The following is a 26,025-nucleotide window of genomic DNA, read 5'->3' on the forward strand; positions in this document are numbered from 1 at the left end:
CAAAACATGTTTTCAGTTATTTCACCTTTTGGTTAAGTACATAACTCCACATGTGTTCATTCATAGTTTTGATGCCTTCAGTGAGAATCTACAAATGTAAATGGTCATGAAAATAAAGAAAACACATTGAATGAGACAGGTGTGTCCAAACTTTGGCCTGTAGTGTGTGTGTGTGTGTGTGTGTGTGTGTGTGTGTGTGTGTGTGTATACATACTTTTTTAAAAGACTTCATTGTCCATAAAAATTATCGCAAACTGCATCTATTCAATGCAAGCTCTTTGCCAATCATTAAGGCGCTTTTTGTAAGTTTGGTCTGTGGGCTTTTCTGTACTTCTGTCTTCAAGTAAAATCAGGCTTCAGAGGTGGTTGTAGCTGCTCTTTGTAGTTTTGTAGACAGACTATAGATTTCAAAAAAGGTTTTACATAATTCCTGAAAGGGTGCAAACTCAGAGTTGATGCTTTAAAAGTTTTCTAGGGGATGTTGCTGAATTTCAAGAAAGAACCGCCCTCTCCACGTTTAAAAAATGCATTGTCTGTTTGATAAATGGCCTGTATTTGATATAGCACCTTCTAGAGTCCTGGAACCCCCCCAAGGCATTTTACAACACAAGCAGTCCTTCACCCTTTCACACACACATTCACACTCTGGTGGGGATGAGCTGCAATGAAGCCACAGCTGCCCTGGGGCACACTGACAGAGGCGAGGCTGTTGAGCACTGGTGCCACCGGCCCCTCCGACCACCACCAGGAGGCAATGGGGGTTAAGTGTCTTGCCCAAAGACACAACAACAGCGACAAACTGAGCGGGGCTTGTACCTGCAACCTTCCGATTATGGGACGAGCACTTAATGCCTGTGTCACTGTCACCCACGACAGCCACTTTGTTTGCGAGTGGCTGCCGGCCTTGCAGTGCTTCTTCTAGCAGTAATCTGAAATGAATTTCTCCGAATAGCAAATTTGACCTTACCTGTTGAGCAGAAAACCAATGACAGAAGCGTCTGTGGGGAGCTCTTTCTTCGCTTTCAGCGCACACCATCGTTGGAAAAAGTCCCCTACAAAACCTTTGATCTGATTTCTCTCTTCGGAGGCCTTTCTCTTCTTATTGTAGACTTTAAATACACCTTTTCTCTTCTGACTCAGACATTTTCAAAAGACCCCAGTGAGAACAGCGAGGAATGAAGGTGTATCGCTCTACACATACACAGAATGCGCATATTCGGGAAGTGAAAACGAACCCAGGAATGAGCATATTCGACAGCCTTGTACAAAAGCTTCACCAGAATGATTGACAGTTATGTGGACCAATGGTTGAGATGATCCACCGGAAGAACAATATCCCCCGCTATACCTTTAATGAGATTAAGGAAAAACAGGGCTGCACTGCTGCTGTCAGAAATCGTTACAACAGGCTCAAATATCAACCCTGCCTTATGCCATTATTGCTGTTTTTTTATTATTTAAAGGGGCATTATGGAAGTTTGACAGCCAAAAACATGTATAGAAATAATAAATGTCTCCTTCATACATTCTCCTGCAATGCCCTGGTCCTGTAGAATGAGTCCTGGCATTTTTACTGTGATTGCCTGTTTTTCTGTAAAATCACAGAAAAAGAGAGCTGCTCGGGTCGAGCAGGATGCTTCATGCGCGTTCACGCTCAGGCACAGCCCTCCGAACCGTTCTTTGAACGTTATTTCAGCTGTCATCAAGCATATAAATGTTACAGATACAGGAAACACCACTGGTGCTTTAGCTCGCCTAGTAAGGCTTTGAGCTTTTGTGCAGAAGACCTGGGTTTGATTCTGGATGTGAACATAGTTGTTTTAGAGTTTCTCTTTTACATTAATGATATGTTTTTTTTACAGTAAGATTCCCAAATTTTTATTTGAGACTCGCCAAACTGCATTGAATTCACAAATAAAAAAGATGTGGGTTCAACTTTCATTTTGGAACAACTTTTCAAGAGCATGCAGGAGGACTGACCCATCTTAAACCTTTGTCGGCTGTGCTGAAGAGAAAGGTACTGAACCAAATTATTTAATTAATTAGCTGCACGTTCTCCTGTCCTCTGTCCTCCGCCCCCCCCCCCCCCCCCCCCCCCCCCCCACACACACACACACGGGACTGTCTCAGCTGTTATTTTCGTTAAGGAGTGTGCACGTACAGCATGCGCGCCTCGTGCACGAGCCTCCTATTGAAGCTGCCGTTACGCTTTTGGCCTGAGGGGGCAATCGCAAGCATAAAATTTCAAAACTCCATAAAGTCCCTTTAACTTGTTTGAACCATTTCTGTTAAAATGACTGAAATGCGTGATTTAAATATTTAATTTTACTGTGCAATCAGGCCTTTTTCTTTTGTAGGACATGCTTGTATCTTACATTTGTAAGAAAAAATGTGAGGATGCCTTACATGTGGCTGAGGCTGCTTGCTCAATGTCAAGAAAAAAAACTGGTAGCATAGTCTTGACAAGTGTGAATATGTCTGCTACCCTTTCACTCAAGGTCTGTCAGCAGACTGACCAAGGTGACAAACCAAAGTTGATCTTGGGCTGCAGACTGTAACCCCACAAACAAGGTCGTAGATAGACAGCTGGATCCTCCATGCTCCTCCCCAGACATGTTTAACCCTGCCGGGGCCATACTGTGGACTCCATAGATCATCTTGAAGCATCAACCACTTTCTCAGAGATATTTAGCTTGAAGCCACCTCAGTTGCCAGTTTGTTTGTGCTGGAGTTAATTTTGCTCTCCCCTCTGTTCCTCTCTCTACTTTTCTTACCAGCCCTTCCCAGGAACACAGTTGAAATACTGTGCTGTAGTGCAAAGGCGCTCCATTTACCAGTAATTACCAGTCATCCATCACCCCTTTGATTGCCTTGGGTCAAGCCCTCCTGTGCCCCACATGCCCCTTTCCCTCACCCTGTTACTTCACCCCCTTTTCAGATATGTGGTCACTGCAGCAATTATGCTGCGTGCTCTCCCAGCTTCACGCTTGCAGTGGGTGGGTAAGGGCCATACACGAACACTGCTGCTGTTGTGACGCCTGCCGCCTGCTTCTTGCTGTCCCCTGAGTGGCCCAGCCTGCCGCCACATCACCCCACAATGCCACATTCACCCGTGGCTCAACCCTGCCCTGTTTAAATAGAATGCATTTAGTTTGTCTACAAGCACAAGGCCAGGGTCAGTTGGCCACCTGACTTCTGTGTCACACTGGACTGACTTATAACTCACATGTCAGTGCTATAACATGAGGTCAACTGCAGCGCTCTGCGTTCAACAGAAGGGTCACATCCTCTCTGAGTATTTACAAGACGTTCCTTTTGACGTTCTCTGCTCATAAACAGAAAATGAGTGGAGAAGTGGTAAAATTATCCATCTGCTTAAAGAATGGAATGTTTTTGTGCATTGTGTTTCAAGGTTTAAGGATTCCACCAAAGGTTTGCTATATGTTGGAGTTGTTTTACCTTTATAGGCTACAGAGAGTTCATTTATACAAAACTAACAGCTTTCACATTTAAAGTGTAATTATGGTTATTGTCTCTCAAAATTTGTAACTAATTCAAACATAAATATAAAAAAATTGGTTTCATTGTGGAGCTGTTTTTTAATGATCAGTAATTGTAGAAAAATCAAATTATGTTGTTATCTCCACTGATTGACTCCAAGTCCTTTCTAAACAAAAGCAGGTGTGTGGCGTTAAGTTTTACTCTGCCTAGCCTGTAATTAGTCCTAGAGAGTTGCTTTCTCTGCTGATTGCACCTCTGGTGATTCTCACCAGGTGCAGCAGAAAGGTGCAGAATATAAAACCAGTTGCAAGCTCTGTTTCTACAAATGAGCTTTTCACACCTGCCTATGTTTCATTAGAGGGTTGTCTGCTCCAGTGGCTCACAGCCTGCAGAATGAAGGCTGGAGAAGAAGCTGTGAAGCTCGTCTGAGAATGTGTGAATTTAGACACGTGGATGTGATCACGTGAGGTGTTCTCATCTGTTACAGATGTTTTTCTTTTTTTTAATGTAATAGCAACCCTGGTTTATAAGTAAAATGGGTTTGTCTGAAATTGATCTTATCTCAAAGTAAAATATTGTATACCAGCGCTGCGTTTTATATGTGGTTCATCTTTAAGGTGTCATCTTTAGTTCCAGCTTCATAAATGATAGATTAAGTAGTGATTATACTCACATAGATTCTTTGTTTTCCTCACATAGGCTTACACACACAGCTGACGTCTACTCCTTTCATCTTCTGTCTCAATAGGTCTCGTTTGTATGAAGTCAAGCACCTCAGTGGTGGAGCTTGTCATGCTGCTTTGTTCTCAGGTGAGTCTGTTTTTTCTCCTCTTCTTCTAAGTCCCCTTCTCTAGCTTAACTCCCGTTTTTTCCCAGTTTTAGTTGCAGCCCTCTGACAATCCAGTCACTTTCTCACTACACCCTGCAGCACTAATCCCAATCACTCCTTTTGAGAACAAACCCCACCTCACGTCCCTTCTAGTGACTGATCACCTCTGAGCTGACCCTCTGAATCCCTTGTTAAGTCTGTGTTTTAGAGAAGGTCAGAGCCCTGATGTAGCAGTTAGAACAGGAGATATTTAACATACCTTCTGTCAGCCCATCAGTCTTGCGTCAGGAGTCCATAAGGAAGCCATTACTTGGTGCCTCTCTGTGGATCCAGACTGCAGGGCCAGAGACTTGTCCTTATGTGTGCTCTACGGTATCCGCTATCCAAAGCACTCATCAGCAGGGAGCTCAGTCTGTTTTATATGGAGGCCATTATTCAGAACTTTCTTAGAAAAAAAAAAAGAAAAAAATACTGCACTATGTTTTTGTTGCTCTTTTGGAGTTTTTTATGTGCTACTTTTTGTGCTGCTGTTCAGCCTGTAGAGTGTCTATGGGAAGTTGTCTTTTCTAACTCTGGGCTTTATTGCAGATGAGAGCATCAGCATGCTGTTAAAGGTCTGAGTCTACACCCCCCACCCCATCCACCTTTACATAGATAGCATTACTAAGGCTCCAGAGGTTCCTGCCATTAGGGGCTCAGGGGATGAAACCCAGGCTGAGATATTGATCAGACCATGAGACCTTGAAGCTGGCTTTGAGTGTAAAGCCTCTCAAATAGAGATGAGCCATTATTCTTCCTCCTAACTCTCTATCTGTAATCAATCTTCTTACATAGCTAATATGATTTAAAATGCTATAATGCTTTATCATTTATTTTACCTATTTTTTTTAGGTGTCTGTCGACTTCATATCAGCTCCAAAGTCCACCTTTCTCTAGAAAAGACATTAAATATATCTTGTTTTGTGATTCTGTGTAGCTTGTAGGATGTATGGATTCATCTTCAAAAAATAAAAATTTGGGACTTTTTATTACATGAGAAATTTTAGATGTTCACTGAAGAACATATATGTATGTATATAGATCTGTAACTTAATGCTTCTTTCTGTGTAAATTGTTTTCTTTTTCTATTTTTTTCTCAAATTCATGGATTGAGATTTTGTCGGCCAACAGGTCCAGGAACTATATTGTTCAATTTCCTTAAGAATCATATGATTATTTCATTTGTATTAATGCTATTTTAGTTAAAAGGGGCAGACAACATAAGTTTTTCTTCTTTCTGTCCCCTTTTTCATTTTGGCTTGCAGCAATTTAGTTCTGATTGTATTTTTATTTTAATGTCAATAAATGAAAATAAAAGATTAAAAAAAAAAAGAAACTTGCATTTTGACATTAAAATATCTATTTGACAAACAAATGTGTAACACAATTAGATAAATAGTATTTTCTATTAAATTGCAGAGTAGATTCTGAGTACTGAAGTGAGAAGCGGCTCTTCTGAGTCCCTCCCAGATTTCAGAGCTTCTCAGCTTACAGCAGCCAAGGGGAGGGCTTGTTTTGTTAAAGTAACAGAGCCCTGAAATGACTCATTCTGGAAAATACTGAAAATAAAACTGCTGAAATATCTTTATGTAAGAAGGATTTAGTATGAAGAACATCATGAACTAGTTTGGTATTGACTATTGACCCTTTGCACCGACGTCACCTAATCACGTGGGTCCACCATGCTGGATGGCAAAAGCATGTAAACAGTGAGCGACACGAGTACTAAACAAAGGGAAAAGAAGAGCCTGAAAATGTTTTTGCGATCAAAACCAAAACAAAATTCCTCCAGCGTTCCTTCAACTAGTTCATGCCCAGTTCAGTTATCAGAAGAAGTAGCGCATCTAGCGGGGGGCTCATAGAGAGCGGTATGTTAACTAGCTTACCAACGTTAGCTTATGCTCTCTCTGCAGCTGTTCACCGATGTACACAAGTTGCTGACTTTGCCTAAATTCACCCCGCTGGATTTATAACTTTATGTTATAAACAGCGTTTCACTTTACACCAAAGCTGATTTTTAGTAAGTCCGTATCCCTACCAGCTTCTGTTGCTGGTGGTGTTACCGGGTTCAGCGGCTGCTCTCACACCGGAATGAGAAGATCTCAGGACGCCGACACTCATATAAATAAATAGCGTCATTTTAACACACATAATCATACATCGGAGCTTTAATATTGTTAATAATTATCTCGCTTTACAATACAGTGAACGGCCCGCATCCTACGTGGTGAAATACCCATCCATCAGGATAATCAATAACTAGTATAAACACATCACATCTATCCCTGTCCCCATCTTCGTTGTGAAATAAATGAACGTTAATCTTACCCGGTAAAAACATGTTCGCAGCAAATCTGAGGCCCGCTAGTCCGCTTGATTGATCGCTGCAGTTCATCTCCGTCCTCAGTCTCCATCAAAGTTATTACAAAAAACAAAACGAGTTGAGTTTACACCCTTGTCTGTTAGTGCAGCCAACCACGCAGCAAGCTAAAACCATTTTACTGTCAAATCAACTAAATAAAAGCGATAAAAACTGGCTTGTTTTGACTAGCTTCACTGGAGTTTCAACAGGTGTAAACGGTCTTTTTGCCGTCCATCATGGTGAAGGGGGCGGTCACATGAGAGGCGTGATGTCACGTGCAAAGGGTCAATAGAACTGTTGTGACTTAAGAAAAAAAGTTGTATGCCTCTTTATTTGTACGTCATTTTAAATACAACCGCTCGTTGCCATTGACAAATATGGATGGAAAAAGCTAGAAACACGCTGATTATTCCTGATGTAAGAAGTGAGTCTACTCTTTCTTTTGGTAACTTTGGTGTATTTTTTATTTGTATTAATAATATTGTTGTTGCTATTATTATCATTATTACTTTGTACTTTCTATGTGGGCAATGACAGCTTGACCTGGAGGGGTGTGATTGGGAGGAACGGCCCACCTAATCTGAACTCGAGCGGTGTTTTGTTATTGGACTTCTGTGCAAGCCGCAGTTTGGCCATAACGAACACCATGTTCGAACATAAGGATGCCCACCGGTACACTTGGTACCAGGGCAGCCTAGGTCACAGGTCGATGATAGATTTTGTAGTCGTATCATCTGACCTGCGGCCGTATGTTTTGGACACCCGAGTGAAGAGAGGGGCGGAGCTGTCAACTGATCACCACCTGGTGGTGAGTTGGATCAGATGGCAAGGGAACATGCCGCGTAGACCTGGCAGACCCAAACGCATAGTGAGGGTCTGCTGGGAACGCCTGGCAGAAGAACCTGTCAAGACGGTCTTCAACTCCCACCTCCGGCAGAGCTTTGACCACGTCCCGAGAGCAGTGGGGGACATTGAGTCCGAGTGGGCCTTGTTCCACTCTGCGATTGTCGAGGCGGCTGTTGCTAGCTGTGGCCGTAAGGTGGCCGGTGCCAGTCGTGGTGGCAACCCCCGTACCCGCTGGTGGACACCAGAGGTTCGGGGAGCCGTCAGGCTGAAGAAGGAGGCCTACAGGGCGTGGCTGGTCTGTGGGTCTCCGGAGGCAGCAGACAGGTACCGGACAGCCAAGCGGGGTGCAGCAGTGGCAGTTGCCGAGGCAAAATCTCGGGCGTGGGAGGAGTTTGGTGAGGCCATGGAGAAAGACTATCGATCGGCTCCAAAGAGGTTCTGGCAAACTGTCCGGCGCCTCAGGAGAGGAAGGCAGCAACTCGCTCACACTGTTTACAGTGGGGATGGGGAGCTGCTGACGTCAACTGAGGCTATAGTCGGACGGTGGAAGGAATACTTTGAGGAGCTCCTCAATCCCACCAATGCGCATTCCGAGGAGGAACCAGAGCTGGGAGGCCTGGGGATGGACTGTCCGATCTCGGGGGCAGAAGTTGCTGAGGTAGTCAAACAACTACACAGCGGCGGAGCCCCGGGGGCGGATGAGGTTCGTCCTGGGTATCTCAAGGCTATGGATGTTGTAGGGCTGTCATGGTTGACACGTCTCTACAACATTGCGTGGTCATCGGGGGCAGTTCCTAGGGAGTGGCAGACCGGGGTGGTGGTCCCCATCTTTAAGAAGGGTGACCTGAGGGTGTGTTCCAACTATAGGGGGATCACACTCCTCAGCCTCCCTGGAAAGGTCTACGCCAAGGTACTGGAGAGGAGGGTCCGATCGATAGTTGAATCTCAGATAGAGGAGGAGCAATGTGGTTTTCGTCCTGGCCGTGGAACTGTGGACCAGCTCTATACCCTTGCAAGGGTGATGGAGGGGGCATGGGAGTTTGCCCAACCAATCCACATGTGTTTTGTGGATTTGGAGAAGGCTTATGACCGTGTCCCCAGGGGCACCCTGTGGGGGACGCTCCAGGAGTATGGGGTGGGTGGCTTTCTGTTAAGGGCCATTCAGTCCCTTTACCAGAGGAGCGTGAGTTTGGTCCGCATAGCCGGTAGTAAGTCGGACCTGTTCCCAGTGAGGGTTGGACTCCGCCAGGGCTGCCCTTTGTCACCGGTTCTGTTCATCACTTTTATGGACAGAATTTCTAGACGCAGCCGTGGTGTGGAGTGTGTCGAGTTTGGTGGCAGGAGAATCTCGTCTCTGCTTTTTGCGGATGATGTGGTCCTCCTAGCTTCATCCAGCTCTGACCTTCAGCTCTTGCTGGGTAGGTTCGCGGCCGAATGTGAAGCGGCTGGGATGAGGATCAGCACCTCCAAATCTGAGACCATGGTTCTCGACCGGAAAAGGGTGGCTTGCCACCTCCGGGTCGGGGGAGAGGTCCTACCTCAAGTGGAGGAGTTTAAGTATCTCGGGGTCTTGTTCACGAGTGAGGGTAGGAGGGATCGGGAGATCGACAGGCGGATTGGTTCGGCGTCTGCAGTGATGCGGACGCTGAGCCGATCTGTCGTGGGGAAGAGGGAGCTGAGCCAGAAAGCCAGGCTCTCGATTTACCGGTCGATCTACGTCCCAATCCTCACCTATGGTCATGAGCTTTGGGTAATGACCGAAAGAACGAGATCGCGGATACAAGCGGCCGAAATGAGTTTCCTCCGTAGGGTGGCCGGGCTCAGCCTTAGAGATAGGGTGAGGAGCTCGGACATTCGGGAGGGACTCGGAGTAGAACCGCTGCTCCTCCGGATCGAAAGGAGCCAGTTGAGGTGGTTTGGGCATCTGGTCAGGATGCCTCCTGGACGCCTCCCCGGGGAGGTGTTTCGGGCATGTCCTGCCGGCAGAAGGCCCCCGGGTCGACCCAGGACACGTTGGAGAGGTTACATCTCCAATCTGGTCCGGGAACGCCTTGGGGTCCTGCCGGAGGAGCTGGTGGACAAGGCCGGGGAGAGGACGGCCTGGAGCTCCCTAGTTGGGATGCTGCCCCCGCGACCCGGACCCGGATAAGCGGAGGAAGACGAGACGAGACGAGACTTTGTACTTGTTCAGTCGGCGGCAGAGTATGGAGTCCAGTTTACTGGCTTAGGTGCAAGTATAACATCAGCTCTCTGCTGACTGTTGTGCATGAAAGTTTTATTAGCTATAGCTTCACCTTGGAAAGTCGTGCATTAATGCAGCTTGTTATCTTTCTTGTGATCTTTTTCCATCTAATTTATTTTGTCAAGTTCAGATCTTGCATTTGTTTCAATTATCTTTCAATGTACTCTTTAATTTTGTGAAGCATCTCTGCTTAGTTGTACAGCAAATTGTCTATAAAGAAGGCTGACATCACCCACGACACTCCGACTTTGACGCTTTCCGTACACATTTCAGCTTTAATGTTTTAAGACAGCCAGGAGGGCATTTAGCTGACCTTTTGTCCCCTTCTGTTTTGCGAACTGTCAGTTTTATGAATAAATTAGTGCTAATGATCTGACTTTTCTTATTTATGCATACTAATCACAGCAATCACTGTGCGGCCGGGCTCGGCTGCAGACACTGTGCGTCTTTCCTCAGCTTGGCCAGCTGAATGAAAAGGTCAAGCAGCTCTGTTTCTTGTAACAGCTTAAACATATATGGGGGTGGATCCAGAGTGGAGCCACAGAAATTTACTGATGGAAGGCCTCCAGATGTGGAGGGTATAACCGAGTAAAGCCGAGCAGATAAAAGCGAAAGGCTCTCGCAAACTGACAGGTTGGACTGAAAGACCACAAATACTTAGTGTCCTGCTGAATTTCAGGGAGATGAAAGTAGAGGTAGAGTGGTACATCTGAAGACCAGAACGTCATTCACTGGGATGGGCAATTTAAGGTTTTAGGTAGTCTTTTTTTTTAAGCTACAGTAAAGAATTTTAACCCCTGTAAGATTCATGTTATTATTAATTATTTAGTCATTTTCTCTTTAGCATATAAGTTACTCACCGAAAGTTCTAAAAAATATAGCTTTAAAGTGTGGTTTTTACATTCAACATACTAAATAAGCTTCATAGACAAAGGTGCTGTGTGCCGGCCATGGTTTGCATTTACATCAAGAATCACATCTTCTCAGGTTGGTGCACGTCAGGCCTGATTCCCTTCAAATGGGTAGCAGAGCGCTTAAAAAAAATCCCAACTATCAAAGGAAGTCTCCACTGGGAGTGAAAAAAAAATACAAAAGTAGAAAGCCTCTGAAGAGCTAGCTCAGCTGTCAACACGCGTTCCTTAGAAAAGATGGCAAACTTAACTCATTCTTGCCTCACCTCCACTGACCCCCCGCCACATTCCTGGCATTTCCCCAAGTGACACGTCTGCCCTGATTTCCGTATTTATTTTTGTCACGTGAGCTCGTGAGAGTGAAACTGTACATGATCCCTGTCCAAATCGACAACAGCCTATTTCTAGGTAGATAACTGGAGCTGAAGAAAAGAGGTCATGGAGAACATTTGGAGCCCAGATGCTCAGCAGTGTGTCAGCACCATTTCTCTGACTTAATGCATGGGGGGGGGGGGTTGGGGTCCAGACTGAGTAGTCTTGCATGAACCGGTACGTGTCAGTCACGACAACTGTTCACAAAAGCATTTGGCCATAGATAATAATGTCTGTTATTCTGGGATGCTTACCTCGTCCAGACATATAATCTTTCACCTGGAACAAGGAAGTGTCAAATCACTGATTAATGAGCATTTCTACCAGTTTCTTGTGCAGGAATTGTGTTCATTTACATAAACTCTAGCAGCCTCTGGGTTCACAAAGCATTTTCCTTTCATTTTCCCCTTTTCTTTTGAACTGTGGCCTGCTCTGTTTTCCCTTCCATTTGCACCTCAGCGAGGTTACAGGAGAGCAGAATTTCCCACAGTGAAAGGCGCGCTCTCAAACGGCTTTTTAATCATTTCCAGAGCATGTTGTGAGACAGCAAGTGCTGGCACCCCGGCCCACGGCTCGGATCGGTTCCAGGCGCACCCTTCAGGGCTTGCTGAGCCCGCTCAGTAATCTGTCACTGTAAGGGACGGAGGAAATGGCTGTATTTAAGCCAGAGGATACAGTTTCATCCCACAATTACATCTCTTCTGTGTTTACGGATCTTTTTATGGAGGAAAAAGGACGGTCTCACATGTGGTGTAGAATTTCAGCTTTTATAGCATCATGTTTTTTTCCCCCTTTAAAGATATAACAACTAAATGCTTTCCCTACTTACTTGAATTACAACCCATGAGATGCTTTCTAAAATACAACAGAAAAATAAGGTGCATGCTGAAATCTGAATCTTTTCATGCATTTCATGAAGATGTTCAACAGCAAATATAAATGGTAATTTAGGTCCAGTTTTAACTTTTTTGGCAGACTGTTGTATTCCAGGTGCATGAAGGAACATTGTTGTAGGTCCTTCCTCCCAGCAGCTGTTACTCTATAATGACCACTCCTCCCAACAAAACCAGTAAACATTTTTTGCTCTCTTGCTGCTTTCAATGATTTGCACATTTTTTGTTTTTCTATACTTGCACTCATCTTGCACAGTTCTCCATTCACGTTCTCACTCCCTTTAATATTTTTTATTTTAACACATGTGGTAAATTCAATAAAATCTCAAGTATTTCTTGCATACCTTTTTTTTCACAGTACCGCCTTTTATTCATTATTTTTCTTTGCTCCTGTAATGAATGTGATTTCTGCTGTGACACAAGAATTCCTCTACTAAAGGATAGTGATTTTCTATTCTATTCTATTCTATTCTATTCTATAGGGAGTCTAAGTCTCCTCCCTTTCTGATCAGCTCATTGTTCCCCAGAAGAATGAAAAAATGAATGCAAGTTCATGTCACATACTTTGAGATTCATCAGCTTGTAAAACTTTGTAATAACTGTGACTACAAATCAGATGTTAGTACGTCGCATATATGACATCCCCACAGAATCTCCACTCCCCCAGTGCAGCTGCTACTTACCTCATGGTGAGGTTTATGGTGGTGTTTTTTTCATCCTAAAGGAAGGATTTGAAGTTTGTTCAACCTACAGCCATTTTTCCTCTGCTTTTCTTTGTGTCTGATTTGTAGTCCTGGACGTATTTTCACACAAAACCTAAAATAATGTTCCCCCTGTTAGAAAATAAGTGCTTTCTTGTTATCAGAATGTGTTTTTAAAATACACAAATGTCATATGTGAAATCCATGGCACAAAACAAACTGGGCTAAAAATGGCACCATTGACTTGCATTCGTTTATTTTTTTTTCGTTTTTCCGGGGACCCATGGTCCGGAAGTGGATGGGCGTGACTTAGGCCCCCTATTCTATTTTAAGGCTTGTAGAACTTTTTGTGTCAGGTTGTTTTTACAAAAAGCTGACTGTTATAATACTGACCTATTCGTGTTATTTATCCCAGCCCTATAATATTTTCATTGTTCAAGAATTTGCAGTAAATATTGAGGCTTCTGCGCTCAAACGTCTGATTCTATCATGCATCGTATTTTGTATGTTTTAGGAGTGGCAGAACTCCATCCAGAAGAACGCTGGCCTGGCTTTCATCGAACTCATCAATGAAGGAAGGTGAGGAGAAATGACACATGTGGAGAGTAACTTGCCTTTGGGATCGGAGTTTGTAGTTTTACTAAGAATAACACAGAGTGTAGGCAGTCCGTCTTGTTTTCTTTCCATGTCTCCCTCCCAGTCCCTGATTGGGTGTGGCCTGAGTTTTCAGAGCAGATCAGGAGCAGCTCAGCCTCCTTGCCCATCTGCTGACCCATCTGGCCCAAACTCTTCTCTACCCAGGCTCTGGTTGTAACTAGGGCCAGGTGTCCCCTGCTGGCGCCGGAACAAAGAGCGGCAGTCAGTGGGGCACATGGCGCTGTCCAGGGTGCTGCTGACAGACACAGTTTCAGTCTTATCCTAGTCTTTTATTTTTTCACACCTACTCAGCTCAACTAGACACATCGAGAGCTAGCGCCTTGTAAATCTGTTCACTTTACAAGGCGTGGATGACAAAATCATTGTTTCTGCTGTGTGTGCAACAACACATGCATGAATCGTGTGTGCTGTTTCTCAGCTTAATGCTGCAGCTGTTTAAATGCCAAACTGCTCTCAAACACAATAAAGATGGTGTAAATGGGTGGGGTGAGGGTTATAGATGTTAGAAGAGAGAAAATCTGTTACCTAATTTGCCATTTAAGTTAATGTGACAAGTGTGTTTTTCTGTAATTTATCAATAGTATGAATACAAATTGTTAGTTGGAAAGGTGAATTTCAACAGGTTAATGTCAACCTATATGAACACCACAATGGTAAATGCAGGAAGCAACAATCTGTGAATGATGAGGAAAAGCAATCCAATAAGAAATTGTTATGAAAGCAGATGTTTTGAGACATTTCTCAATAACGTTTGTTGTTTTTAAAGGAATCCAATTTGGGATCAATGTATCAATTCATGTGCATGCAAGGATAATCCAAACTTGTAATAGATAACTGTCTAATGTGTTTTTTGTTCCTTTTCTTGATCTTGGTACAAAGCTTCATGTTGTCTGCCTCTCTATGAACTGTTAACGAGTTCTTGTCATCAGTTAAGGAAGAGTAGCTGATGAATGCAGCCTCCAGATTACTAATTCTCTATGAGACAGAAAACAAATTTGTGATCCGCGTCAAGCACTGAAGAGGAACATTGGCTGTTTTGATTAAGACAAAGCTAGCTTAATGATCTGTAAAAAGGCACGTAATTTACACAATACCCAGGGTGCTTTCAGTTATTAAAGATACGAGAATTTAACTGGAAATGAGGGCAGAGGCCACAGAGCTTTTACAGTCCTTCAGCAGCATGGATGACGTGGATGCTCGATGCTGTATTTTAAGATGTTCATTCAGTTAGAAGAATGCAAGATAAGCTTCCGTGCTCTAATGAAACTGTTCTCTCTGAATGCTGGAGAGGGATCTGTCACCAACCTGCAGCTTTACAGCATAACACAGAATAATGATGCTCACTGATCTGCTCTTTTACGTTCACAGCAGTTCACATATTGTCCCAAACCTGTTCAGCTGTGTTATTTAAAAGGGACAAAACTCACATTTTACATTCTTATATGCTGCCATGTGGGTGTCTAATACCTGTATATACACTCCCAGCATGAAAAGTAAACCCATCCATCCATTTTCTGCCGGTGCTTAATTTTAGACGTTAAGTGCCCAAGAGCTGTTTAGAATAGAGCTACCCCTCACCAACAGGATAGTTACTGCTGGAGGAGAAGCAGCAGCTATACATTAAGTCTCTCTTGGAGATCCGAGCTTTTCAGTTAATAGCAGGAAAATTAGGAATGATGTGTCTAAAATGAGCTGTTTGAAAACATTTGTGACATCACACATGAGGGAATTATCATGGAAAACCTCCTATGTGCAAGAGAGAGCTGCTGCTGGATGAGCAGCGCCTCTACTTGGCCTGGGGGGACCAAGCAGGCTTATAAAGTGCTGGGGGAAACCCTGTGTGTGTGTGTGTGTGTGTGTGTGTGTGTGTGTGTGTGTGTGTGTGTGCGCGTGTGCGTGTGTGTGTGCATGCGCGCGTGTGTGCGTATATCTATATATATATACATATAGATAGATAGATAGATATACATACTGCATGGTGGCGCAGTGGTTAGCACTCTTGCCTCGCAGCACGAAGGTTGCAGGTTCGAAACTCTGCTGCGGCCTTTCTGCGTGGAGTTGCGTGTTCTCCCCATGCATGCGTGGGTTTCCTCTGGGTACTCCGGTTTCCCCCACAGATTACAACATGCCCTATAGGTTATCAATTGCAAGTCGCTTTGGATAAAAGCGTCTACTAAATGACTAAACATAAACATATATATATATATATATATATATATATATATATATGCATATACTTTTTTTAAAGACTCACTTGTGTATGAAAAATCTTGCCAACTTTGTGGTTGGAGGGACCGGTGGTGCCATTGCTCAGCAGCCTTGCCTCCGTCAGTGCGCCCCAGGGTAACTGTGGCTACATCGTAGCTCATAACCATCAGTGTGTGAATGTGCGTCTGAATGGATGAATGATACACTGTAGTGTAAAGTGTTTGAAGTCCTTACTCTGAAAGGCGCTATACAAGTGCGGGGTGCTTTACCGTTCATCATAGGCTCTGTGATTGACATCACTATCTAGGCTAGTGTCCAACGCTATATGCTAATGCAAAGCAGCTCTCAGTTCAAATTGCATAGGGCACTACGGGGGTGGGCTTAGTAAAAAATAAATTCCCTGAAATTGGGAATCTTTGAACTGCAGCTTTAAAGTGAGTCCTGAAATGGTTCATTCTGGCTGAAATGGATCATTCTGGAAGGTACTGAAAAGTCTCAAATAAAACTACTGGAATTGCTTAATGTGAGAGGGATTCTCTGCAAAGAACTTCATAAACATGTCTTTTATAGACTATAGAACTATTCAGAACAAAATTAATATTCCCCCTTCAATGAATTCTTGCCAATATGGACTCTCTATTTTTTGCTCAAGGTTGCTGTGCCACGCCATGAAGGACCACATTGTTCGTGTTGCCAATGAGGCTGAATTCATCCTCAACAGACAGCGAGCAGAGGACGTCCACAAACACGCAGAGTTTGAGGTATCAACTTTTATTTGATCTAGAATTAAATAATAAACTTGTCAGAAGATGTTACATTTCTTACATCGTGTCACACCAAAAGCAAAGATTTTTAGCTATTGATGGTGCTGTTCACATCACAGGGTCTGGGAAAAAAGAAGAAACCACCCATCTGTCGTGAAAATAGAATTTGTCAATCTTCTAATTAGGTCCAAACAAATCCAATTAGTGTAAAACAGCCATTCAACTCTACGTGCTCCGTAATGATGTCCTTCTGTGTCCTTATGAGGATTAACTCCCCACCCAGTTTTTCTGTAAGGGGGCATAATTACAAGAGATATCAAAGTAATATTATTTTAAGACTTTTATTTGAGCAACTCTGGGGGCTTAGCCTTCAAACAAATTATATTCTATTAAAATGAAACAATTAAATGTCTCGGTTAGGAACAAAAATAGCAAAAGCAGCAAGTTTTCCATTTAAGAGTATTTGCAAAAAGTAAAAGCAATGGTTGAATAAAAGGATTTCTTATTATAGCACACCAGAATGTGTTTGTGACACACACACACACACACACACACACACACACACACACACACACACACACACACACTGCAGCTGCCTCTGTTAACAGCTTGTACATGTGAGGAATGATGTGTTTCTTATCTGAGAGAAGCAGCCGTCCTCAAACAGCTGCTTGATCTACAGTTCTTGAGCATCCTTGACCTGCTAGATAAACTGGAAGAGACGGCTAGATATGCAGTGTCAAAGGAAGTGGGGGGTGCGAGTGTGTGTGGGAGGGGTGTACCTGGCCCTATCCGTTCTGTCTGCCAACTCCAGACAGCTCACACTTTTCCTCCTGGTCTGACATTACTTTATTACCCACTCTCCAAGATTGAAGATTCAGGAGGCAGATGAGACATTTTTACAATTAACTTGGTGTCTAGGAGAAGCCTCATGTGCTCCAAAGTGATAAATAATGTTTGATATTTGTCAGGGCGTCATGTAGTAATGCGAGGTGACAGGGAAAGATTGAGTTGTCATCTTTGTGAGGAATATGTGGAAGTATAGTATCTGACAGAATTCACATTTAAAGCAGGAAATTCAATTAACTCCCAGCTTCTGTTAGTAAATTAGATTGTGAATATTAGCAGGAGTTCCCTCAGGGTGGACTAGTGAGACAATCTTGTTTGGTGTTCATGTGCTCAGTTTCCACCTGGCACCATTGTGTTGAGCTTCAGTCAGGTGAGATTCTAACAAAATAAAGGAATATTTGTAGTTACGCAATTAAGTCTTAAAACTGTGCTTTGCTTGTTAATGTGGCTCCAGAAAATGGTCATTTTTCTACATTTTTATCACATCAAACATTAGTTGAGGGTTTTGCATTTAAATTTTAGTCTTTGTGGATCTGCATCGCTCCCAATATCATCATCCACAGCTACCTAGCTGGGAGCATCATCTGTCTGCAGGTCTGGGAATGAGCTGCCTTCATCCGCTCGCTGTGATTTACTACGCTTCTCCACGGGAGCAGGAATACATCTCTCAGCTGTCCACTAATATCTTTATGCACTCAAGTGTGGTGAATGAAGCCATAACATTCCTCAGCGTGACAAATCCTCCTTTAGAAGAGATGTGTTACACTGACTTGTTTCAAATAAAACAATCTCATCTGCTATTAGAGCCTTTCTTTAAAATCTTGTCGACGTTTTCTCTTCTCTCCAATTTAGTCCAATTGTGCCCAATATGCAGCTGATAAGAAAGGAGAGGAGAAAATGTGTGACCACCTGATCAACGCTGCCAAACACAGAGATCATGTAACAGCCAATCAGCTGAAGCAGAAAATTGTCAACATACTCACCAACAAGCATGGCGCCTGGGGCAAGCCGGGCCAGAGGTAAGGCATCACCAACATGGGACATGTTGTGTCTTCAACTAGGACAAAAGTTACCTGGTCACAATATTCTCTCATTCAGGAGACAAGACCACGTTAATGTCATTTTCCCAGGATTCAGTAGGGTCAGCAATCAGGTCAGCAAACGCAATTACAGTTCAGAGTGGTTTAATCCCTTGGGGACAGTTGATTGGCCGGTCATCCACCCTGGTTTAGAGGAAGAAGGGGGTTTACCCAGTAAGGATCACAGAGCAGCACCTGGTGGTAAAACAAGCACCAGCTCTCATTTTTTCCCAGTTTGATAGAAAAAAACCTAATTAGATAAAAAAAAAACAGGCATGAAAGACTCTTTGGATTACTGGAAGGTCATCATCCAACCTCAATGAAAATAAACCACTAATAAATAACTGTAGTGATTTATGAGTGGGATCTCCCCCCAAAGGTCAGGATCTAGAAAACAGTTGAAATGCTATTTAGCTTTTGCTAAAATAGCAGCTTTGGCTTGGTATGCACTTGTGAAGATGCAGATAACCAATATTGTTAAAGATTTTGGGTTTATTGTTCAAGGTCAAGCACAAGGCATGTGTGCAAGGTTTAAGGTTAAGATATGATTTTATTTTTAGTAAAAACATACAAAACTTGAGTATTCAGCTGGTTTCCTCCTTAGATTTCCCTTTTTTTATAATATAGATGGAAAATATGTCAAAGGGGAACTAAAGGCAGACTGTGCAAAATTCACAATAAGTATTAAGCTAATCATTTTGCTGTGAGTGAGCGAGACGCAGGATCCAAGAAGAGATATTTTAAAACTGCCTGAACCTTAACAACCCATAAAAATGTATTGGATTGAATTCAGGGCTCTTGTTCAAATATTTATGGAGCTCCTCTGAGAGGCATAGCATTTGCATTGAAACCAAAGGTTATTGAGCGTGGGTGCATTGTAAATGATACAACCAAACTTCTAACAAATTCAAATTTAATGGCAACCTGCTGGTGAAGAAAAATGATGCAATATGCTCCCGAGCTCAAGGCGGTGTTGCAGTTCAGCAGCTTATTCTTATTCACTGCTACATTAACTTTCCCATTTATGTTGCCCTTGTAAAAAATAATGCCCCTAGGCTTGCGTGTGCATGTGTGTGTGTGTGTGTGTGTGTGTGTGTGTGTGTGTGTGCGTGTGTGTGTGTGTGTGTGTGTGTGTGTGTGTGTGTGTGTGTGTGTGTGTGTGTGTGTGCGTGTGCGTGTGCGTGTGCGTGTGCGTGTGCGCGCGTGCGCGTGCGCGTGCGCGCGTGCGCGTGTGCGTGTGCGTGTGCGTGTGTGTGTGTGTGTGTGTGTGTGTGTGTGTGTGTGTGTGTGCGTGTGTGTGTGTGTGTGTGTGTGTGTGTGTGTGTGTGTGTGTGTGTGTGTGTGAAACCTTTCTCCCTGGTATTGTTTGTTTTTCACCCTCACACACAGAAATAGTTTCAACTTTAATTCTGGAGTTTAGCTTGGAGACATGCCAACAGATATTTATCATTAGGATGCGATAAATTACAAATTACGTTATTCTTAGGAACGCAGTTGACAGAAATTACTGTGACTGGTTTGTATTTGTTTTTTTTCCCGGGGTGCTTGCTGTTGTTCGAGTTAGATGGCACAAACATTAGATTAGGCTCAATTTTTGCAGGTTGCATCTCTGAGAGCTGCTTTGTTCTCATTGTGGCAAACATTAGAAAATTGTTTTGCAGTACGTCCGACAACAGCCGGCTACAAGGTAATAATCTGTACCGCGCTTGGAAACAGCTGTTCTGCAGTCATGTGATCTGAATAAAGAACAAGCAGACCCGACCCTGCGGTGGCCTGCTTGATCATACTATATGCTTGCCTGATGATGAATGTCCCCTTGTATAGGGTCAGCATAGAAAAATCAATACTCCTCAAATTGAAACAGTATAGGGTTGTATTGATCCAGTGTGCTAAATCAAAACGAGGAGACTTTGATGCATCTCTCCAAGACAGCTCCCTGCTCAGTAATGACACACTATCAATTTTAGCTTTACACTGATAAATCAAGTTGAAAATTGGATGTCAGAATTTTTTCCAGCCTGAGAGTGATTTTCTCTGCCCTCTGGTACCCTCTGCTGTTGACCTCTGAACCCTGCCAGTAGATTATAAAGTTCAGACCCGTCCGAAGTGAGAGTAGGTGTCAAGGCAAGACTGATGAGTCTGTTGAAGGCCAGAGTCGACCACTTTCTCACCTAAAGACCATACAGTGACATTCCTGTCAGTTCTGTCCCTCTGTAAATGAGTCGGCTGAGCTGTGACTTCATCCAATAAAGTACAAACAAATCAACAGGGAAACAAACACTGCGACATGGTGGAAACGGCATCACGAAAAGGTTTATTCACATTTTCTGCATTGATTCCAGGGTTACTAAATACTATAACGACAAACGTAGAAGAGGGTGAAACATTCACATAAGTTCAGGAGCATCACTGACAGAGCAGCCTCTGCAGGTCTCCAAAGCAGACTTGAACCCAACCCGACTAGTCCATTGATTGTCAACATTTCTTCTGTTTAATTACTCTTTTATAGCAAAAGAGAAAAGAAAATGGTGGCATATATTGATCTGCGGCACTGCAGTGAAACGGCCGTCTCCCGTGACTAACTACGAGTTTCATCTCTTGCACGTGATGAATGGTAACAATCTGGCCGTGGATAATAACTTTGTGATGGAATGAACCTTTTTACTCACAATGGGCCTAGAGTATTTGGTCTTGGCTGAAAGGGTTATCAATTCTACTAAAAGTGCACCCTTAGAAATGGGGGTGGGCACCTTTTAAAGGGGTCATCAAAGCTTCAAATGTCCCAGAAAACAAAGGTCAAAGTCTCAAGCTGACCTGGACAAGACGAACTTTATCCTGGTAATAAAAAGGATGTCTATCTATCTAGCTGTCTAGCTCTCTGTCTAGCTCTCTGTTTAGGTCTATATCTATCTCTATATTTCTCTATATCTATCTAGTCAGAATAATTTGTATTTATTTTTAGGATTGGGACCCTTTTAACAACTCCTTTTGGTGCTTCCGGGTCGAGTATACTCTCTCCTCACAGCTATGCTGTTCCCTCTCCCCCTCAGGGCACACTTAACCTTGTACATAGAGCTAATTATCTCTGAAAGGGGCCTCATTCACATAATAATCAATTTCAATGGGTGCTGAAATTCAGCTAGGCACTGCCCGGACGTGCCACATTTCTTGTAAAAAGATCCGGAGGAGTTCCTGTGTGGTTCCTCATCCCTCGTCTGATCACCAACGTCTGTCTTCATTACAGCAGATGACCTGGAGTTAATCGTGTTGCTGCTGTGTTGTTTCCCTTTAGTCTTTGTCCAACACCCATCCTACACTCTCTTTCTTTCTCTCTTAATCTGCAAAAGAAAAGTCACAACCAATAACTAGAAACATTTGGAGCTTGGGATCCTTTGGATTCAAGTAGTGCTGAAAGAGGTGATTGTATGAAATAGCAGAAGGGAAAAGATAAAAGTCTTTTCTATCATTTGCAGCCCCTTATTTAATGCAATCACGATGCTGACGATTCGGCACATTAACGTTAAAGGACCCACAGATACATGATCAAACCTTATGTGTTTTTATTAGGAACATTGTTATGTGTGTTTTTTTCCACTTTGCAGTGTACTTTGAACATTATAAGTTCATCACCATATGGTTGCCAGTTGCCACTTTTGATCTAATGCATTTTTGGCTGGAATTTGTTTCAATCACAGCAGTATGTTCAGGAATTTGGGGTAAAAATCCATTTAAAAAACACAATGACTGACTGTTATTTTCTAAATCTGGCATTCATTTTATTGGGGCTACAATATTGGTTCAAGAGAAGTTGGTAGCAAAATGAAAGCTTTTTAGTTTTCTCCGATTATAGTTGTGCCAATAAATCTGTTTAACCTTGTTATGACTTGTTTTGCCTTTCTTAATTAGCAGCTCCTCATAAATGCTTTTAAGGGTTGATGAGTTTGTATTTTACACAAATTCCTCTGACTTTTACGTCTGAAACTGAAAGAAAAGGCCGCTTGTTTTCAGCTCAAAAAGGCACTAAAAAAGGATGTCCTCTTGGAGCGGCTGCACGACATAAATCATGCTTCTTTGAATGGAATTGTCACTGATTACCAGCATTTATTATAATTATCCTCTACTCATGTCACCATTGGAAGATTTCAGATGGAATACAACGGTGTTTAATTAAATCAGTGTGTTCTCCTTCCTCCTGGCCACCACACAGAATCTTTCGGCGGAATAAAAGGAAATTTTTAACCATGAGAAACTCGTTTATCTTCCATTAATCCGTGTTTTGCGAGTCACATTCTTGTTAGGTGACAAGAAATGGTCACTGCAGGTTTGATGTTACTGTTGTTGTGAGATATATGTATTCGATCTGCAGTTGTGATGTTAAAGGTGAAAATATAACATATATTTTTAGATGAAAGGAGATATTATTTTTACATTTTTCTAAATAATCAAAGAACAAAGACGCCAAATAGGTCCTCTGCTGCTTTAATGTCAGAGCAGCTCTGAGGCTACATCCCCCCCAATGACACATCAACCCTCTTCAGCTGTAAAAATAAATTCTGTCTTCTTGAATGTTTTTCTTTGCTGTAAAAGTGTTATCAGTCTTGTTGATCCTTCTCTTATTTGAAATTACATTTCTCCTCCCCGTTTCGAACACAACGCCGTCTGGTGGGGGATGTTCTAACACCTCAGAAACCTCATCGCCGACTCCTCGAGGAGAGATGGTGCTTTAAATATCCATTTAGGAGGAGAGAATAGACGATAGCTGGCTCACACATTTATCCTACTACACTTAGCAAGTCTGAAAGCCTTCATAAATAATGGTGCTCCTGCTTCCTGTAGGTTATCAGTGCAGGAAAATTAGCTTTTAAAATGCGGTTTGAAATCCATTTGGGTGATTGATGGGTGAAAGGACTAATAAATTTTGCCACTTTCTAGAGGGCCAGCTCAAAGCAATTCTTTATGGTTGTCATGAAGCCAGACACATTGGATGTGTGAAAAAGGGTCTCAGACCAACTCTGCTTAAATGGATCTTATTGGATAGACAATTTGTTACAGATAACACATTCAACCATCTTCCATTTGCTGGATAAGATTTTCTTGCTATTAAATTGAATAAAAAATTAATCATCTGAAACCTTAAGAATCAAAGAAATAGATGTTCTTTCTGGATTGTAGCAGCACAAATGTAAACATTACCCTTCCAAATGCAAATGTACCAAATTATTTTGAATTCCTTAACAGGACGTCACTGAAAAACAGTTTTTATTTTATTTTGCTTTACTTATGATGCTACTTTCTCCTCTGGCTGAATTCTCTGTGCTGAAACAGGAGCACCAGAACTTATTTCCCCAGAGTACGACTTAAGGCATTTGTTCATTGTTCATTCCAGGTGTGAAATGTACGACTAGAGGAGGCATGGCTATCTCTGTCTTGGCCCCTAAGCTGTGGAATGACATTCTGCTGGAGGTCAGATGGGCATCTTTACCGGTTTTAAAGAGTCAGAAGAAGACTCCTATGCTATGGCATTCCCTCATCACTCTTTTTAGCTATATTTTTACATAATTGAGTTGGATTGTTGAACCTCAGATTCAGCAGGAGCAATGTGGTTTTCGTTCTGGCCGTGGAACACTGAACCAGCTCTATACTCTTAGGGGGATCCTGGAGGGTGCGTGGGAATTTGCCCAAACAGTCTACATGTGTTTTGTGGATTTGGCGAAGGCGATTGACCGCGTCCCTCGGGGGGCCCTGTGGGGGGTACTCCGGTAGTATGGGGTACACCTCTGATACAGGCTGTTAGGTCCCTGTATGACCAGTGTCAGAGCTTGGTCTGCATTGCCGGCAGTAAGTCGGGCTCGTTCCCAGTGAGAGTTGGACTCCGCCAAGGCTGCTCTTTGTCACCGATTCTGTTCATAACCTTTATGGACCGGATTTCTAGGCACAGCCAAGGTGTTGAGGGAATCCATTCTGGTGGCCTGAGGTCAAGTCTCTGGTTTTTGCAGATGATGTGGTCCTGTTGGCTTCATCAGAACGTGATCTTCAGCTTTCGTTGGAGCGGTTTGCTGCAGAGTGTGAAGCAGCTGGGATGAGAATCAGCTCCTCTAAATCTGAGACCATGGTCTTGATTCGGAAAAGGGTAGAATGCCTTCTCCGGGTCAGGGATGAGGTCCTGCCCCAAGTGGAGGAGTTTAAGTATCTCGGGGTCATGTTCACGAGTGAGGGAAAACTGGAGCATGAGATCGATAGGCGGATTGGTGCTGCATCTGCAGTGATGCGGGCGTTGCGCCAGTGCGTCGTGGTGAAGAGAGTGCTGAGTCAGAAGGCGAAGCTCTCGATTTACCGGTCGATCTACGTTCCTACCCTCACCTATGGTCACAAGCTTTGGATAGTGACCGAAAGAACGAGATCACGGATACAAGCAGCCAAAATGAGTTTTCTCCGAAGAGCGGCTGTGCTCTCCCTTAGAGATAGGCAGAGGAGATAGGGTGAGAAGCTCGGTCATTGGGGAGGGGCTCGGAGTAGACCCACTGCTCCTCCACATCGAGAGGAGCCAGTTGAGGTGGTTCAGGCATCTGGTCAGGATGCCTCCTGAACACCTCCCTGGTGAGGTTTTCCGACCATGTCCAACTGGGAGGAGACCTAAAGGTAGACCCAGGACACGGTGGAGGGACTATGTCTATCACCTGGCCAGGGAATGCCTTGGGATTCTCCCGGAGGAGCTGGCCCAAGTGGCTGGGGAGAGGGAAGTCTGGGCCTCTCGCCTTAGGCTACTGCCCCCGCGACCCGACTCCGGATATGCGGATGAAAATGGATGGATGGATGAGTTATATTTTATCCTGCTTTATTCTGTTGTCTTATCTCATTTCTCAATGTTATCTACACCTTCATCTCCTCACGCTTAGACTACCGCAACTCGCTTTTCACTTATCAGAGCAAAACCTGCCTGAACCATCTACAGGTGGTCCAGAATGCCTTCTGACCAAATCGTCAAAGTACACCCACATCACCCCGCTCCTCCTCCAGCTTCATTGGCTGCCGATCAACTTCAGGGTTCATTTCAAGATCCTGGTTCTGGTCTATAGGGCCTTACATGGACAAGCACCATCATACACTGGTGATCTTCTTAGTCCCTACACCCCCAGTAGGTCCCTGAGGTCCAGTGACCAAAGCCTACTGGTTGTGCAGCACCAGGCTGTGGCCCCCAGACTCTGGAACTCTCTCCCCCTGAGTCAGATCAGTGGACTCAGTGGTCTCCTTCATAACGCAGCTGAAAACTCACCTGTTCAGGCTGGCTTTTGCGTGGCCTTTGTCACCGCTCAGTCTACCAATTCCGCCTTTCCCGAGATCCACTGATTTCCCTTTTCCTTGCTTAGCATTTTTTCACAAATTTGTATTTTTTCATTTAAATGTTTTTCTTCTAATTTTTATCATATTTTTAATCACTTTTCAAAGAATTTCTGTGTTTAAAATTTTTTGTTCTTACGAAGCACCTCATGATTTTCATTATGAGAGGCCCTATATAAAAGATCATTTTCTTTCTTTCATTCTTTCTTTCTTTCTTTCTTTCTTTCTTTCTTAGATTTGTTTTTATGTAAATCTCCATTAGCCCTCGCAGGTTTCATAGTTGTTCTAATTTCTCTGTACATGTACAGCACTTTAGTTTACCCCATGGTCAATAAAGAGTGCTCTATACATAAAGTTGATGATGATGAATAATCCAATATCATCAAATGAATAATAAAAGAATTAAACAAGAACAGCAAGTGAAAACATGAGTG

The 26,025-nt window shown here is 43.3% G+C and overlaps 1 protein-coding gene across 6 annotated transcripts in view; it reads left to right on the plus strand.

Moving 5' to 3' along the window:
• Positions 1–26,025, plus strand: part of nbeab (neurobeachin b) — a 279,564-nt gene that overhangs the window by 142,639 nt on the left and 110,900 nt on the right. For 5 of the 6 annotated variants that reach the window (XM_015951379.3, XM_015951381.3, XM_015951380.3 and 2 more), the window contains 4 exons: positions 4,250–4,311; positions 13,211–13,275; positions 16,214–16,322; positions 18,027–18,193. In XM_015951379.3, the coding sequence (XP_015806865.2) occupies positions 4,250–4,311; positions 13,211–13,275; positions 16,214–16,322; positions 18,027–18,193 (403 nt within the window). Of the gene's footprint in view, positions 1–3,893; positions 3,965–4,249; positions 4,312–13,210; positions 13,276–16,213; positions 16,323–18,026; positions 18,194–26,025 lie in introns of those variants that run through there. The other variant, XM_054742653.2, reaches the window with a different exon arrangement.

Source organism: Nothobranchius furzeri, chromosome 13, assembly GCF_043380555.1.
Source record: "Nothobranchius furzeri strain GRZ-AD chromosome 13, NfurGRZ-RIMD1, whole genome shotgun sequence".
Taxonomy (NCBI): Eukaryota; Metazoa; Chordata; class Actinopteri; order Cyprinodontiformes; family Nothobranchiidae; genus Nothobranchius; species Nothobranchius furzeri.